The 18,547-nt window shown below is 40.6% G+C and overlaps 1 protein-coding gene across 6 annotated transcripts in view; it reads right to left on the reverse strand.

The window, feature by feature from the left end:
- Positions 1-18,547, reverse strand: part of fynb (FYN proto-oncogene, Src family tyrosine kinase b) — a 77,126-nt gene that overhangs the window by 6,992 nt on the left and 51,587 nt on the right. For 4 of the 6 annotated variants that reach the window (XM_067573176.1, XM_067573175.1, XM_067573177.1 and 1 more), the window contains 7 exons: positions 13,028-13,126; positions 11,430-11,533; positions 10,885-11,034; positions 5,527-5,691; positions 5,015-5,170; positions 2,254-2,433; positions 704-780 (listed from right to left, as the gene is read on the reverse strand). In XM_067573176.1, the coding sequence (XP_067429277.1) occupies positions 704-780; positions 2,254-2,433; positions 5,015-5,170; positions 5,527-5,691; positions 10,885-11,034; positions 11,430-11,533; positions 13,028-13,126 (931 nt within the window). The remainder of the gene's footprint in view (positions 1-703; positions 781-2,253; positions 2,434-5,014; positions 5,171-5,526; positions 5,692-10,884; positions 11,035-11,429; positions 11,534-13,027; positions 13,127-18,547) is intronic. The other 2 variants (XM_067573179.1, XM_067573180.1) reach the window with 2 other exon arrangements.

The raw sequence follows: 18,547 nt of genomic DNA on the forward strand, positions 1-18,547 counted from the left end.
TTTACATTAGTAGCAAACAGCTTCAACAGCCAATGAGCATGGGAGCAGATCAGAAAGGGGAGTTTTTTAAACTAAAAAATTATAAAATGTATTTTTAAAGGACCAGTGTGTAGAATTCAGTGGCATCTAACGGTGAGGTTGCAGATTGCAACTAACTGAATACCCCTCCTCTCCCCCTCCCCTTCCAAGCATGTAGGGGAACCTATGGTGGCCACGAAACTCACAAAAAATGCAAAGGCCCTCTCTAGAGCCAGTATTTGGTTTGTCCATTATGGGCTACTGTAGAAACATGGCGGTGCAACATGGTGGCCTCTGTGGAAGAGGACCAGCTCCCTATGCAGGTATAAAGGGCTCATTCTAAGCTAACGAAAACACAATGATTCTTATTGTCAGGTTATTATACACTAATTAAAACATACTTATGAATATTATATTCCATTTCTGCCAAGTCTGTTCAGCTAGATGCCACTAAATTCTACACGCTGGACCTTTAAAACAGGGGAAATTAGAAATAAAGGCCTTTTTCTAATATAAGCTGGTTTCAAAAAGGCCCGGTTCTCTCTGAGAATTTACTGTCCAGGAGAGGTTTTAAGTATTAAGTAGTTTCAAAAGTATCCGAAAAGTTTTTTGCACAAAGCTAATTTTAAAAAAGCAAGTGTACAGATACACAAAGTAAATGGCACGTGATTTGATCTATATATACCTGTGCAGCCATGTCCACCAGGTTAGGCAGCTTCAACCCCCGCCCTTCTCCATCCTTCAAGAAGTCCAGCAGGCTTCCTACAGTGAGTGGACATAAACAGATGTCTGATATCAGTCCATGTAAACATACAAACAATGAAGACACAAACTGTGTGGCCTACATCCATCAGTGAATCACTGGTATCCCACTGCTCCCAGCTTCTATAGGAACTGTTTGTAATTCAACAATTACAAATCAAAAGCAACGATCTGACAGCTGAATGTTTTGGAGACATGGGGTTTGTAATTTGTCTTTTCAGTTCTACTTCATATCATCAACAATAATGACAGTTACAGGATAAAAACAGGATAGCGGACTTGATGATCACCACAAAATACTTTGACATCCACGATATTTCACCCTGGATTGTTTTTTTTGAAAACACATTCTTCTATCTAACTCAGTGGGCTGACCTAGATGTGGCAGCCTCTGCATGCAACACAGTGATGCACATCAAAGTTTCCATTCTTGTGTTCTCTAGCATTTAATGTGCGTCTACAGCTCTTTCTTGTGGGGTTTCTAAATTCCAGTGTTTTGGAGGATTGTTTTGAAGGCCTTAATCATCTTCAGCCTCTTTGAAACAAAGGCTTTACCATACCAGAACAGTTACTGTTATTCTGACTGAAATGGAACAAAAACACTTAGATTGAATATGTTTTGCAATGTCTGCACGCTTGTACTACATGCCTATAAACACAACAGAACATGAACAGGCACACAAAGAGTACAGGCCTTTGGATTCAGACCCTTTTATACATTTTGTTTGCTGTTTTTCAAATTTTTACTAGTGTGGCAGTTAGGGTCAATCAAAGGGAAGGTTGGTGGTGTCCATTGGTCAATCAGTAACTCTATCCAACACTTTGGACTACAGCAATATATTTCAACATCTCCATTTACTGTGGAAATTCATAGTCCCTAGAGGAAGAGTCAAAATGATTTTGGAGTTCCCCTGACCTTTCCTACTTCATACCAACCTTACCATTATGCCTCATGTATTGACCGCATTAATGCTGAACCCGTTTCATTTCCAACACTCCACAAGTTTCCTCTTGAGATCAGTGTAGCTGATGCATTGTAATAGCCAGAGGAACTAACGATCAGTATGGATGACATAAAGCAAAAATATAAATTCTGATCTTGGGTTGGGGTCTCAAATTTGGCAGTACCAACTTGGCCCAATCGGGTTGGGTTTTAAAGACATGATTACCCGGGTTTGGACCTCAGTTTTAGGCCTTTACTATGAGGGATATTATGGGGTATATTGAACGATGTTGCATCAATGTTGCATCAAGAAGCTTGACATGTTTTCTCTTTGATGAAAGAGGGGTTTGACTTAAACTCTAGAGGCTAAAAATAATGAATGAAAGTATTATAAAATTAAGTATATGAGACTGCATGACAAAAAGTGCAAAAACTCAAGGGGTCTTAATGCGTTTGCAAAGAAATGTATGGAGGCCTGTTAATGAACGGTGTGTGTATATATGCATATGTTTGTGTGTGTGTTCATCTACCTTTGCCCATGTACTCTGTGACGATGTAAATGGGCTCCTCAGATACCACGGCGTAGAGCTGCACCAGCTTGTCATGGCGGAGTTTCTTCATGATCTGAGCCTCCTCCAGGAAGGACTCAGGGGACATGGTGCCAGGCTTCAGAGTCTTTACCGCCACCTTAGTGGTGCCGTTCCACGTTCCTGGCATATACACACACACTGGCATCAGTACAGTAGGAATATCAAGTCATATTCAAATAACATTAGTTCAAAGTCAGACTTGACTACCCCAAGGTCCAATCAGAAGAGATGATTGGCAGGTGAGAGGCAAGTGTAGTCAAAAACAAGGGCATAAGTCTTGCTTTGAAATGACAGTGAGGTAAACATGCAACATAGAATGAGATCAGGAGACAGTATGAGAATCAGCTTGTTTTTAATTCTCATACACAGAGGTTGTGCTGAAGGATAATTAAATGGGTATGAGATTTAGAGTGGACCTTGATTTGAGATGGCTTTTAAAAGCCAAGAGAGGGATCCAGCAGGGCTTTGAGAGCCACAATACTCCAACACGGGAGCAGATAATCCTTTGTAGGATGATTAACAAAAGCAAGCCTGTAAGCTCCTCACTGGTTGCACGCCAGTTACTGTAACACAGCATGTCTATGCTGCCAATGTGCACTGCCTCGAGCTACTGTGTCAGAGCACGCATAATAAGATATGGATCACTGTAATCACTCCAATAAAGTAGTGCTCCATTTATCTCTTTCTGTCACAGTAATGGATGCAGGAATATTAGTAGTGACCCAAAGGGACAACAGAGCCCATCAGCTAACACTTGGTCTACATGTGTTCGGCGGGTTTGGGGGGTTTAATTTAAGAGTTAGCTCATAAATCAGAGCAGGCTTTTTCAGTGATGCAGCTGTGCAGACATTTTGGGAGTCGGGGCCAAGCGGGTGATGGTCACCTGCTGGGTGGAGATGTAAAAGGATCCCAGAAACTGGGTGTCATCTGGGAGAAGCCCTCCTCCCAGTATCTGTCCAGCTGGAATATGATCAGAATGCACACGCTCATGTTTTATATATGGAAGAACAAAATGACTGTTATATAAATAAGTAGTAATAAAGTAAAAGATAAACATAAGATATATAATATAAGAAAATATTAAATATTATTAGTTTTAATCTTATATCATAAGTTTTTATTTCAGATTCCCCTTTTCGAAAGTCATTTTTTAGTTCATAATTGAATTTTCTGTAATTACATTTATATTTTAACAGTGTCTCTTTTTATGACAGTAGTGTCACAAATCTGTGCTCCTCAGCCAATTAAAAGGTCCCCAGCCTCTCTTAAAAGGACTGCTACCAAATTTAAAGCCCAACTGACATCACAAAAAATGATGTCAGAGATTACTGAATTACTGAAAGGCAGAAAAAGGTCTTAATGTGGAACAGTGCATGTGCTTGAGTGACAGCAGAGCCAGTAGGTGCATGGAGACACAATATAAAACAATCTGTAATTATAGTAACTGTAGCTTACAAACTAAAGAGGACAGTCTTTTGTTAGCAGTGCTACTGAAGAATAACCATTTAGCATCTACACTGCACGATGTTGACATTTGCAGCAAAGTTTTTAAGCTGTTCAAAATTCTACAGCAGACTAGCTGATTAGTTATACGGCCTGTAAAATGATCGTCATTTTTCACTTATCTGTCTGTCTGTTAGCTCATCCAGCGAGCTTAAGTGCAGGATAAGATGTGTCTTTGCTAAGAGATAAGGAGCGGACATTAGCTAGGGAGCTAGAGAGCTAATGTGGGATGTTGTTAAAAGTCTGTGGTTCTTTATGTGTTGTGTCTCCGGTTGCTGTCAAGCCGTTAGTCACCGTCACTGTTAGCTAATGACAGAATGAGGTAAAGGCTTTACACAATACTTTAAAGGGCTTTGACTGGCTATTTGCACTTAACAGCATTCTGATACATGCACAGGGAGAGGGCACCGTCATATAATCATAGAATATAAATTTCTCCATCTTGAGTCCATCTTGATTTTTTTTCCCAAAAGAGAGCACAGTACATGTAATTTACAAAATGGATCTGTATGCTACAGTAGAAAGAAACACAATTTAATTTCAGTTAGACTTTAACCAGCTAGCTCCCAACAATGCCACAGTAATTATCAATCAACCAGCTACTGCTGTTGTAAATAAACACAATGCCCAGACACAATAGTGAACCTCTAGTTTTATTTAGCTTAATAAGGCTACATGTTACGTAGTTAGCCAGCTAACTAGCATTTTTACTTAGATTCTTTCTCGGCAGCAAAGTGAAGAGCTAGTGCCAACAGCAGCAGCTAGCTGGTTAAGTTACCTCTGCAGCGTTGAGATCCTAAAAACCTTTATAAGAGGAACACCTAACTTTTTATACATTTTACTTTATTAATTCATTTGACAGTTTCTTTTATAATGTCATATTTATTTTTTAATATCGATCATTTTGGAGTTCCATACTTCAGAGCATATTCAATTAATTACTGTAAATAACAGCAAGAGCTGATTTCAAGGATTATGTGTTACAAAACAAACACGCAAATATCCTGCGGGAATGCTGGAGAGGGATAAGATAGAATTTGCTTTCATCTCCAATTAGTAAACAAAATTGCAAATTGTTTCTTGCCACATTTATTAGAATGCAGGGAAAAGCACTGATGGAAATCTTCATATTTTTTCCCAGGGTGGCCCACAGAGAATTAAAAAGGGGGGGTTGAGGGGGGAGGGGGTGGTCCCTTACCGTAAAACACATCAGCAAAACATCCCGTCCCAAGCTTTACTTCCAACTCAAGTGCGTCTCTGCTGATCTCCCAGGCATCATGACTCAAGCCCACAGTGTCAGGGATGTAGTTCACACACACGCCCGTTAAATTAAAGCACAAACCATCCGCACTCTCTACAGGGGAGGGAAGGCAAGGCACACAGGGTTAACTACCGGGGAGAGGCGCATGCAGTGAGGGACATGGAAGGAGGCCATCTTTAGACTGTGAGAGCAGAGTCTCCTGACACACTGGATGTTTTTCCACATGATTTTGGGAGGAGGGGTCATAAAACCAGAAGTATTTCCCTGGCAACATTCCCAAACTGAGAATTATCAAAATTTCCTGCCCCAGTTTCTCATTTGATCCCCCCCCTCCCCCACCTCCCAGACTGGATTATTTGCTTGTGTTTTGGAGTTGGTCTGGTGTCTCTGCTAACTCAGTGTGGCTCCTTCCATGTGGCCTCTTCTTCCAGAGGCGACTGGATCCGTACCCATCCAGACCTCCCCAAACTGCCCGTTCCCAAGACGCTTGATCAGCTGCAGCGACTCCCGCGGGATCTCCCACACGTCTTTGGTTTTGACAGACAGGTCGGCGAGGCGGGGCATCCCTTTGTGGCAGGGAACCACCAAGCGACAGCAGAGCCCCGCGGCTCGGTCTGCGAACGGCGCACAGCGAGGCACAAATAAAAGCAAAAAGAGAGATGTACAGAGAGTTAGCAAAGCATCTGGCAAGAGAGAGAGAGGAAAGCAAAGGATGGTAAAGGTGGATTCTCAAAGCGGCACAACAAGTAGGACAACAGAGAGTGGAGTAAACATCAAAGCTGAAAATCAATTCCTTTCTGTTAACTTCCTGAATGGCACACAGGCTGCTTCCACGGAAGAGGATCCAGCAGTAATCAGTCTAATGTGCTCTTCCTGATCATCACATTAACCAAAGTGCTGCCTGCACGTACACGTTTTAGCACAAGGTCCTCAGAATTTATTCACAGCAGCCAGTGAGGCAGAGATGCTTTCACAGTTCTAACACCTCAAATTCCAACACCTACATCAGTTTACTAATCATGTGGAGTACTACTCAGCCAATTAATCAGTTCTTTAACATCTCCTGGGGCTCTGGAGGAGCTTTGTCAAGTCTGCCAAAATGACCCTGATGACATCAGAGGACCTTTATGGCATGTCATTCCAAATCTCTCTACCCCCTCATTTCCTGTCACCTCTCTACTGTCAACTTGATAATAAAGGCATGATGTGAAATAAAAAATCTGCAAACAAACAGACAACAACAAAAAAGGGGCATTTATTAGGCAGGGAGCCACTATAGAGTCACATTATGGGAAGTGTGGGATCCAGTGTTTTTGGAGAGACGGATCTAGCTGCGATCTTGCAGACCAATCCTAACCCTACACGACACACCCATTTTACTATATGACCCCAACCGATGTTGTCACCCTAACGGCATATGATATGACACAAACCCCTAACCCTAACCCTAACCACCCCCCTCCTCATGCCTAACCCTAACCAAGTGTGTCCTGTAGATACCACACGTTTATGCATGCGGCTGCAGCTGGATATATTTGTTTTTGGAACTTGACCTTTACTAAAAGTCATATTATCTGAGCCTCTTCTTATGTTTTATTTTGTGTGTCTCAAATATGTAAACCCAATTGCCAGTGTAATAGTAATACTAGTAACTAGGATAAGGCACACAATTATCCTCGGTTGAGGAATGTTGCTACATTGTTTTTTCTTTCTGACTCGCATTTTATTACTTTCAGAAATGATTTGCACTGTAATATAAAATAAGGCATACAAAAATTATGCATTTCATAATTTTCTATCACTGAATTTCATTTGATGTTTCACTTCCCATGTACAGCCATCTAAGGAGTCCTCTATGTGAATAAAAATATTATAGCAGTATTCTTGCTGTGGTGGAACAATCTTGCTGAATGAATACACAGTAAAAGTTTCTCATGCTGCTGCTACTGCTGCAGTACCAAAGCAGAGAGTATCAGTGCAGCTCGTAAAAGAAGTGTAGTCTCTATGCTACACTCACTTTGGCACATGGCATCTTCGACTCACCTATGCTTTACGATAATGATGGTAAATTATGTAAAGAGATAGCTTGGGGCCGTCAGTCGCTCTTCTAGGAAATGTATATGGACGCAGTTGTGGTTAAACATAAAGACAGGGATTTTATGCACCGTGAGAAGCATTAACAGTCTGTGGCCTAATGCTTGTTTAGGCGGCTGAGTGGTACTCCAGCTGCTTCCATTTCGATCACTTTAGCTGATGACACCATGTCATCTGTGTCATGAAGTCAAACATCTCTTGCTTTTACTCTGGAGGAAGCTCTTGTGTTTGCCTGTCATCGATTAAGCCAGTGGATTATGGTAGAGTTTCCGTTGATACCTCCAAGCTGATATCTAGAAAGAGCCCCCCTTCCCTACCTTCTAATGCCGAGGGGACAAAGTGACCCCCCCCCCTCTCTGCTGCCAGTGATAAGACTCCAGGGTGATTGCATGGGGCAGTAAAGACGAGATAAAGGCCTGTGTGACACCCGTGGGAGTGCTCAACCTGCAACTCTGCCATCAAAGCCCATCTGGGCTGCCTGCCTGCTGCCTCAGCTGCTCCACTTAGGCATCAATACAGCCCTCAGTTCACTCTGCTGGCTGTCATAAAACCTGTCAATATGTGGACTGTATACACACAGGAAACATCAAAACAGGCAGCGTTTCCTAGAAAGACATGGCAGTTTAAAATTATGAATTTCGAGCGATAGAGCTTTGATCGGAGTTAATGAGTTGAAACCATTACTCTCTACTGACAGCTAATTTCATGTTAAAGGAAGAGCCTGTCAGCGATGGATCTTTGCATTGTGCTACATTCTGTAGTAGATCAATTTATTCAACCTCCTAAACTAGACTCTCTGCTTTGGTTTCTTCATAATGATAATAATTGAATATAATGATTTATGACAGTTTTGTAATCAATAACCAAACCTGAGCAGTTTCAATTTCCAACCTTAGCTCGCCTTAGTGTCAGTTTAAAAAAATGACACTCATCTGAGCACATGAATGGATGGGTTGAAAGCAATACATACATACACTGCTTTAATTTTCATTGGGATTGCCTATTTTTTGACAAACCAAAACATATGCTGTCAAAATACACTGAAAGATGCGATAATCAGCATTTATGTGATTAAAGTGGGATGATGTAACTTTTGCTGAACAGCAGCCACTGTGTCCACAAGAGGCAATTACAGGATGATGCTCAGTCGCTTTAAAGACATCATCACTGGGCTACGTGACTGAGACCGAGCGGAAGCAGGAAATAACTAAAATGTCTCCTGGTGAAGTACAGTGTGTTTACTCATTGTTGTACTTTCATGATAGTGTTTATGACATGCAAAATATAGTGTAACTATGGAAGGCCATATCCGCCAGGAAAAAAAGATGAAACGTTAGGAATATCAAAAATACTCATGGTTAGTCAAAATGATGATTTAGTGAGTAAGTCAAATGCTGACTTTTGCTATTAATAATTGCGATTATAATTGCTATTACTTATTATCTCATAATTTACATAAGTCATAATTTTGACTCACTATTTCATAATATTGACTTTTAATCTAACATTAGGTAGATTATGTCACAAAGATAGTAAGTCACAAGTTTGACTCAGTTTTAACTTACTTTTAACTTAAATAAAATAATAAATAAAATGTATTATCATTATTATTATTATTATTATTATTATTATTATTATTATTAGTAAACTCTGTTTTAACTTAGTGAAATCAAAATGAAACAGTAACAGCAAGTCAAATTGTTGACTCACTATCTAATAAATCTAATTATCTTGGCTTAGAAATTGTAAATCCAAATTAGTAACTCATAATTTTGTTTTACTGGCAGAAATGGGCTTCCATATGTTCCAGTAGTACATGTAGAGAAGAGACATAAAGTCTCTACTGTTTATAACAGACCAAGTTAGGCTGTAGCAGCAAAACCCCTGAGTGGAATGAATGAATTGAGCAAATGTGTGTTTTATTGTTTATGTATTCAACTTTTCATTTGTAAGAAGATTGTGTTATTTGTTCTTTCAAAAGTTACATAGTCTCACTTTAAATATGATTGGCATTCTGTTGAGCAGCCTCGCTGATTCTCAAGGCCATGTGTTCTTTCTTTCTCATTTAAAAAGGGATGAAAAATAGAAGAAAGCAGAAAGCAATAAAAGCAGGAGCCCTGAAAAGAGTCAAGGTTATTTGCAAAGGTGTGCTGTCTGCTCCATACGTCATCTAGAATGGCGATAAAATGTAGAGGGACGGTTAATGTGCCATGACACAAACACATACAGAAAATCCATGGTGTTGATTTTAGGGCTTAAACATCGATATGTCAATGTGCCAACTGGAGCGTGGCAGGAAAAATATCCTTTTTGCAGTGAGAGGGAGCCAATGAATGGGAGTTACAAAACAACAAATGTAAAAGAACAAATGAGATCACAGACTCAAATACACATCATCATTACTCAAAGACATAGAATAAAAAAAAAACAACAACACACAAAAAGAAACTCAAACAAGAGATACAGAGAAAGAAATAATGCATGAGTAAAACTAAACCAGTGATCGCTGTCTCATCCCGTAAATCTAATAATCAAATATGTGTGTCAGCGGCACAGATGCTGTGACCATCTCCTGACAGCACACACGGCCAGAATACACACATCTGGATGAGCTCACAGTGATGCAAACTGAAACTCTGACACACTAACTCCCTGTCTCTGTTTGTTCAGGAAGGGTGCTAACAAAACGCCTTTTCCGCTCTCTCTACCACACGATGTTACCTGTTTGCTGCTCTGTTGTGCTGCACTGAAATAAATGCATGTATGTGCAGTAAGGGTGCAAATGTAACCGATCTGACATACATTTCCATTTCTGTCTATATGTGTCTCATGCTAAGTGCAACCTTTTATTCCTGCGTGTGAAATGTGCTGGCACACTAAATGCAATTATCCAGTGTAACAGCGTCTGCGATGCATTTTTGGATCAATTCAAGGAAATGGACACCGGATAGGAAGTGAGACATTGACGTTGCTATTCTGGCTTGTACAAATGGGGCCACGGTGTCAACATACAGATCTTACGACATGACATATATCTCTACAGTAACATATGCAGGTTTCTTTTTTTAATAGAGAGTGGGACAAGGCGGTCCTTCATGTATTTTTACTCTGGCCCACTGAGGGGCAGCCTTGGTAGTTTTCTGGCACATTGACATATTATGTTCTCCCATTGCTGTAGGTTTTATGTAAATCAAAAATACAAACTGCAAATTTTGAGGCTACAATGAAGAACAGTATCTTAATAATACTTACAGGGATGCCATATATTCAATTTATTTTAATTTCAGAGATCACTTGGGGTCTCTAAAGTGTAAAGCTGCCTGATGCAGCTTTAAAATCTGCCCTGCAGGTACTCCTGTCTGTATTCACAGCCATTTTCCTCTAAAATATCCTAAAATTTACCAGAATACAATCTAAAATGAGCTGGAACACTCCTATGAATATGCCCTAAATTGAACTAAAATACATTCAAAGATTAACCAGAATAAATCCTCAAATGAACCTGAATAAACCCTAATGTGAACCAGATTACCTAAAATAAATAACTACCTAGAATTAACTGGAATGTGTCCTAAAATTAATCAGACTTGTCCTACAATCAACCAGAATTACTAACCAGAGTATCAGAATAGCATAACCCAGAACATGTTCTTAAAATAAACCTCTACAAACAAAAGCGAAGCGGTCTAAATGTCACTGAAAAGCTTTTATACCTGAGTAGTGCTGAACCAGCTGCTGCAGTGTGTCAAACTGAGCCCTGGTGGTGATGTAGTAGCCCCCACTATCCAGCTTGCGGATCTTATAATGCTTAACATGATCGCCTTTCACATCGTCCCAGTCCCGTATGGACAAGGAGAAGGCACCTGCAGGGAGAGATCAGGGTTTGATTAACCAAACATTAAAAACTTGTCAACAAAAAAATACAGTATAAAACTAAACAAAAGGATGATTTAAATCAGGAAACATCTGATTTCATAATAAGTAATGCTCACTTTAAGCACCTGACAACAATTCAGTTTCCATGTAAACAGTATTGAGGTTCTATATCCAGCTATAGCTCACACAAAAAGCCATGAGGGAAATATCAGAGCTCAGAAAACCTCCACAGGTCCCACTTGTAATTACACCATCAGGCTGATGTGAATGGTCTCTCAGTGCTTGTAGTAAATCTGACATGGCATACACTTAAACACACACACACTCTCTCTCACACTCAGTGTCACACAGGTTAATGATGTGAGTGTGTCTGCGGTTTTACCCTTTGTGGTTTCACTCTCCCGGATGAGGTAAGTGCCCCGAGGGTTGCCAGTGGACAGCAGCTGCCTCTCTGCATCCTTACGGCCCAGTTTACCAAAGTACCAGCTGCAGTCAGAGGAGACAAACAGCAGATTTAGTAGACCAGGATGTACTGCAGCCTCTCTGCTCTGGAGAGTCACTCTAGTCATGCGTAAGGTAAGTTTACTGAGCTGTCATGGTCTGGACTGTTGCTGAAAGTCATTTTGAGAAGGGACCAGAAGTGTACAGTCTCTTGTACTCACCTGACTAATGACAAATCACTTTATTCATGCTGATAATGCTTAATGATTTGATGAACATGACTAGTTAAAGTTATGAAGAGATCTTATAATGGTCAGTATGAACAGGAGGAATAATTACATGGCTTTAGAGATAGTAACTGTGATAATTGTAAGAGCTATTTGGTCTTATTTTTACAGCTGTTTGCTTTATAATGAATGTGTTGGAGCATCGGAGTAATTAAGTCAGGTTTAGGTTTGTATATTAGCATTTGACTCTAACCCAGCAGCTAGACTGTTATATGGACTGTAACAGTCACAGCCTGCTGCCTTCTTCCCTGCAGACCTGTGCATAAATAATTGTTTAGTCACGGTCTATAACCTGGAAAAAAAATACTTAATTCATAGCAGAGGAAAGAGAAATCTTCAATAATAATGATTTGTTTACTAGAGCAGACAAAGGAGGATCTATTCCTAATGACACTGCAGCAAGAAACAATAGTCAACAGTAAAATTGAAGTGAAACTTTTAAAAATGAATCCTGAAAGCTTAACCTTTCAAAGTTCCTCTCACATGTACTGTAACTGCACACTGAGAGGGAAAAATACACAGGAAATGTGAGTGATACGACACCAACGTGTGCAGTCTTTCACAGAGGTATCTGTGCTGATAACCAGAGCTGAGCCCACCATCCTCTCTGTTTTTTACTCCCAGCATGCTCCAGTGGGCTCATAATGAGATTTTAAATCACAGAGAACTGACTAAATCTTTACTCAGATAACTTATTCTGACTAATGGATCTGGGTCTGGCGGTGGTTTAGTTCTAAGCAGCAATTGATGAGAAAACTTAATACACTTGCTGTATTATTTTACTCCTCCAGTTCCATTCGTCATATGTGTGAAACTCAATGGTTTCTAACTGTAGCCACCCATGCTAAAAATGTATGCACTCAATGAACTGTAAAATAAAAAAAAAAAAGAAGCCTGCACCAAGATGTATTTATTTACCTCTCACCCACAGTCTGGCATTTCAAATTCCAAATCCATCTCTTTATAGTGTCACATAAAAGTCATTTTATCAGGCTAATAGAAACGTCCACCCTGCGGGGAAACTGTAGAAGTTGTGGGATGACTATGACTTTTTCTCCTGACTTTCGTCCCTCTGAAGGTTAACTCTGCAAATGCGCGGCTGTCAGTCTGCGGCCTTGTGTCCAGTAATCTCCAGCTACTTCAGAGCACATTCCAGATGAAAGACACCACGCATGCCCTGCGCCAGTGTACCGTGGGTCTCTGAGGAGCATTCACACACACACACACACACACACACACACACACTACTCACTCCTCAGCCTGGATGGAGTCCACTGGAGCCACGTAATTACTGGGAATGTAGCCGCTGCCACCGGTGGTGAGCGAGCGAGCATCCCACCAGTCCCCTTCACTGAAAGAGAGAGAGAGGGATAGGAGAAGATGGAAAAGAGCAAAAACAGAAGAAGTGAATTAATACATTTTATTTTGTAAGTGCTGACATGCTGTCTGCCTCTGAACACATCAAAGTAGAGCTCTAGTTTCACTAATAATGTCCATGTGGAAAACATATAGGATCAAGTGAGTCTGTATTTCAGCAAAGTAGAGGACAACATGTGGCTCTAGAAGGCAGTGTGGGTTTATTTAGCCCTGCAGCAACCTATAATAAAACTGCTTAAACACATGTAAACAGTGTGAGAGTCAACAGGAATCATCAACTGGTTAAAAGGAATGCAAATTATATAAGGAAGAGTTTATTATTTTCTTGATTAATCATTTTGTCTATGATTATGTCAAAAAATTGTGAAAAATGCTTGTTTATAATTTCCCAGAGTCAACAGTGGTGTCTTCAAACAGTCCTAAACCCAAAGATATTCAGTTTACTACCATGCATGACAAAGAAAAGCCTTAAATCATCACATTTGCGAAGCTGAAACCAGCAAATTTTGGGTGTTTTTACTTAAAAAATTACTAAAACAATTACTTCATTATCAAAATAGTTGCCCATTAATTTAATTGCAGCAGCTCTAGAACAGTTCAACACTACCATAACTGCTTATTTGCTTTCAAGCAAAATACACACTAATCTAAAAAATAATGATTGAAAAGGTCTGGGAGAGGGAAAATCTTATATTATATTATATTATATTATAAAAACTATGTACTCACAGCAAACATTACACACACAACCAATAGCAGTCCACTAAACATAAATATCAGTCACTAAGTTCATATTGTCCACTTACTTTATTTCTATACATTTTTTTATATTTAGCATAATTTTAAAACAATACAAATAATTTCACAGTTTGAATCCAAACTATTTATTGGCATGTGTGAGATGAGATTATTGGAAGCCATGTAGTAAATGCACAGCTGTGGTCAGGACATAGTTAGCCTAGCTTAGCATAAAGACTAAAAGGAAGAAACTGCTAGCTAGCTTCTAGCCTGAGTGACAAAAAAGAAAGAAAAGAAAGAAAGAAAGCACATACCAACACCTCTAAAGCTCACTAATTAGGAAATGCTAATGCCAAAGAAAATGTGTGGTTTAAGGAGGAGATACTTGCTGTAACTGTTTCTTTACTAACAACAGATGGGTGCAGTGTTGTCCAACAAGAAGTATATTAGCTCCAACACACAACTCTTCCAGTTTTATGCTAAACTAAGCTAACCACGTCATGACTCCAGCTCCATACAGTATTTAATGCACAGACATTGAGCTTGATATCAATCTTTTCCTTCCACACTAAAATATTTTTATGTATTTGGAGTCAAATCATGGGACAATTTAAAAATGTTGTCCAGTTTATTCAATATAGAAAATTTCATCAAATAAAAGGACAACAGGAACCTATGGGTGATGTTTATGTTTAGTATTGGCAGACCATCTATGTCACCTATTTAACGTTATTTCAGTCTTTACGCTAAGCTAGGCTAAACACGTACTGACCTCGCAGAAAGAAAGCAAATAAGCCCATTTTTTAAACTACTTCTGAAGGAAAAACAAAGCTGAAATATTTTTGCTTTTTCTCTCCAGTCTTCTTGTTTCAGCCTCTGCACTCAGTTAAAAGTGTGTGATGTTGGTGACACATGAATTGAAGTTTAGCCTCTTTGAAAGAGAGTGTCTGCTAAATGTCTAGAATGTGAAAAAAGGGCAGAGGAGGCAGGAAGAGAGGCTCCTTTAAGACCTCTCAGCCTGGACGCCCACACAGCCATTAGTGTCTTTCTCTGATGTCCTCTGTGCATCTCTTCCTCTCTAACCACCAGCTCTCTTCGGGCCCATCCATCCCTCTCTGCACCTCCAAACTCTTTCATCTGTCCAGCCACTCAGCTGCTCCCCCACCATCTTCCTCCTCTCTTTGCATTTCTCATATTTCATCTTTTTTTTCTTTTGTATTCCCACTTTCTGATGCACTTTGAGCTGAAAAAGTCCATCTCACCTCCTTCATATCTTCTGGTTTTAAAAGCTGAGATACAATTTATTTGGCCACAATCCTTTAAGGTACCTGGACTGATAGTTGCATATGAACTTTGATGAAAGTGCATGGAAATGTATTCATGTATCTACCTTAATATTGATATTTGACAGACAAAAAGTAATGTGGGAATCCCCAGGCTGGAAAGTTTAGTGGCTGACTTATTGTGAAATCTTAAACAAGGCGTGATGACTAAAATGGCAACGTCTAAAAGTCTGTTTAGAGAAGAAATCACTCATAAAACACTTTTAGGCCCGATTTGGTCATTTTGTAATTTGTTTATTTTTCCTCTTCTCAATAAGTGCTCAAATTCTAAGGATATGATGTCACCTAGAGATATTTCCAGCACAGCTACAGAGTAGTTTGACAGCAGATAAACAGATCCAGGGCTTCTCTCTAGGACTGTCATTTTGTGCCAGTGTTCAACAAACAAGCAAGCAGGTAGAAATCCACTGTAGATGAGGCAAAGACAGCAATTTGTTCACCCACGGTAGCAACATGATGCATTGCAGCCACTCCTTCTCTTGACTGATGATCTGTGATCAATCAAATTACCACAAACCCATTGCCACACAGTAAACTGGGGTATTTGAAGCCCCTAATTGTCTGAGGCCCTGGTTAGTAGTTACTACCTGGTTAGTAATCCAGTAAAATGTTAAAGGCTAGGTTCAGATTTTTCAAGTCTTTATGAACACACAGGATACTTCACAGTCACATGTAGATTTGTTGCCTGGAAAAAAACACTGGCAATAAATGCACAAACAACAACCAGAATGAAGATATCCACTTGATGTATAGAACTGATCAGCTTCACCTGAACTGTAGAATGTATTCTTAGCCATGCTAGTGGCTCTATGGACACCAATGTTTGTTTGTTGGTCGACTGATTATCTATTTGAGTCTGCTCATAGATATATCTGAACATCTACTTGATGGATTGGCACAATATTTGGTTCAGACATTCATGGTTCTGATCCTCTGACTTTTCCTCTAGCGCCACCATGATAGATCTCAACTATTGGATTCATTGCTGAGACAAATTTGGTTCATGGTCCCCTGAGGATGAATTGAAATAACTTTGATCTCCTGAGTTTTCTCATTTTTTCCAATACTTTGGTTTACGACCAAACACCTGCTAACTAATGACATTCCCGTCAACCTCAGCTGTACTTTATGTTTAGTGCTAATTAGCATGCTAACACGCTAAACTAACACTGTGAACATGGTTAACAGCATGGCTGTTCATGGACAAGTTGGAAATAAGGAATGAATCAATAACCAATAACTCTTTTAACATACATATGGGCATTTGAGTGCTGTATTAAGATCGACTTGGATGTGATTCCCATTGAATGGCTGCGCTGAACACTGTGAAGTGAATATACAGTATGAAACATGGTAAGAACAGCTGAGGGTGGAGTTTTCTGTGTTGCTGCTGACATCCATTTATGTTTTCTGTCACTCTTACAGAAACTCTCCCCCCCATTCATCTGTTTCCTCCCTCCGCCATCACCACTCCTCTCTTCTTCCCGCCTTTCATTCCTCCGCTCTCTTCTTCACACACATCAATATCCAGCTGCCTTAAGGGACGAGCTGCCGGTAGTGGTTTACCATCCTTACCAATGCTTACACATGAATGCACACTCACACATGTTCATTTCCTCTTCCCATCACTGTCTCTCTGACACGCTGTACCACCCAGCGCTTGTTTCTATCACATCCCTCGCACACCAGGAGGGACTGTCTTTGGGTGTGTGTGTGTGAGAGGGATGCTTAAGACACAGAAAGAGATAGAGAGAGAAAGGGAGTGGAGGAGGGGGGGAGGCGTTGTTGGTCCTTCATTTATGCTGAATAAAGCCATGATGGGGGATCGCCTGGGGACGACATCCCAGGCAGAAACAGGCCTGCTTCCCTTTGTTCATGGAGGATCCCTCAGGAGGGAGGGAGGGAGGGGAGGGAGGGAAGGGAAAGATGGAGTCTCAACAATCTGCCTTCTGAGGGAGAAAAGTATGCAGAAGTGAGAGGATGTGTTTGTGTGGTATAATATGTGTCGGTATGTGTGTGTGTGTGTGTGTGTGTGTGTGGAGCCGAGGAGACATAAACAGACGGGGCGGGGTGGGCCCCAGTCTGTCCCGCTACCTCTTTTGTCTTCACAAACAAACCCCCTTAAACCAACTCTGCTGTGCCGCAAAAGACAGAAAACAACAACAAGAGTAAACAAAGAACCTCCCTCCTGTCTCCAAATGGATTCAAATCCTCTCTCCCCGTGGTGACTGCTGATGAGAGAATAATTAAACATAGGAACGTGTTGACTGAGAGGAGTCATACAGGCAGCCATTCACTAGGCCACAGTGTGTTTATTCATAGCCTGCAGTTGAACCAGAACAATACTAATTTCATTTACTAACAGCGTAGACTTGTAGCATTCAAGTAAAAACAGGAGCTATTTCCTAAAGCTTCACAATAACACACTCGCGGAGGTTTATAAAAAGCTTGAGTCTTCTAAACATCCAGGGATGGAGGCCTGTTTCCTGAAGGATGCCATCGCAAAACAGGAGGAACGGGAGAAACAGTGCCTTCTGTCAGCTGAGGCGGCGGTGCTGGGATCTCTGGTGGTCGCTTCACATGAGCGGCATCTGTCAGTCACTTCCTGCCAGCTCTGACAGCCTGGAGCTGATGAGGATTTTAAGTTTTTTTTTTTTTTTTTTTTTTACGCCTTTTGTCCAGCAGGGGTCAGTGTGGCTAGCTGGAAGAAGAGTACACATATGATGCTGGTGGAAGCAGAGAGGTGTGGGCGGACGGAGGGAGGTGGAGAGGAGAGAGAGTGGTTGAAGATGCAGCTCTGACCTGTCCACGCTGAGGAGGAGGAGTAGACAGAGAAATAAAGAGAGAGACAGAGAGAGAGAGAGAGAGAGAGAGAGGAGGTGGAAGAGTAGAGGGTAGAGGGGGGAGTTGGGGACGGTGTCTTCCTGCTCTGGCGGAGGCCCAGCAGGGAGCGAGGTGTGCGATGGAATGTGTAAGACGCTGGCTGGGACAGGATGCTGACTGGGTGTGGTGAGGAAGAAGACTGACCTTGCTGGGCCAAAGGCTGAGGTGATCAGTCAGCCGTTGTACAGTAGACAGACAGACTTTTACAGTTAATTACTTAGAGGACATGAGCATTAACAATTTATATTTGAGATACTGTGCGTTTGTGTGAAAGCAGAGTTTCTGCTTGTTTAGACACTTATGTGTCATTTTAGTTTGTTGTTTAGATATTCATCGTTATTTACTGATGTATTTATTAATTAATATACTTATGACCAATTCCATTAGCTTATAGCCTTTACATGTTTTTAGCTTTAGCTCCTATCTGCTGT

The sequence above is a fragment of the Thunnus thynnus genome, chromosome 18 (genome assembly GCF_963924715.1).
Source record: "Thunnus thynnus chromosome 18, fThuThy2.1, whole genome shotgun sequence".
NCBI classification, from domain to species: Eukaryota; Metazoa; Chordata; class Actinopteri; order Scombriformes; family Scombridae; genus Thunnus; species Thunnus thynnus.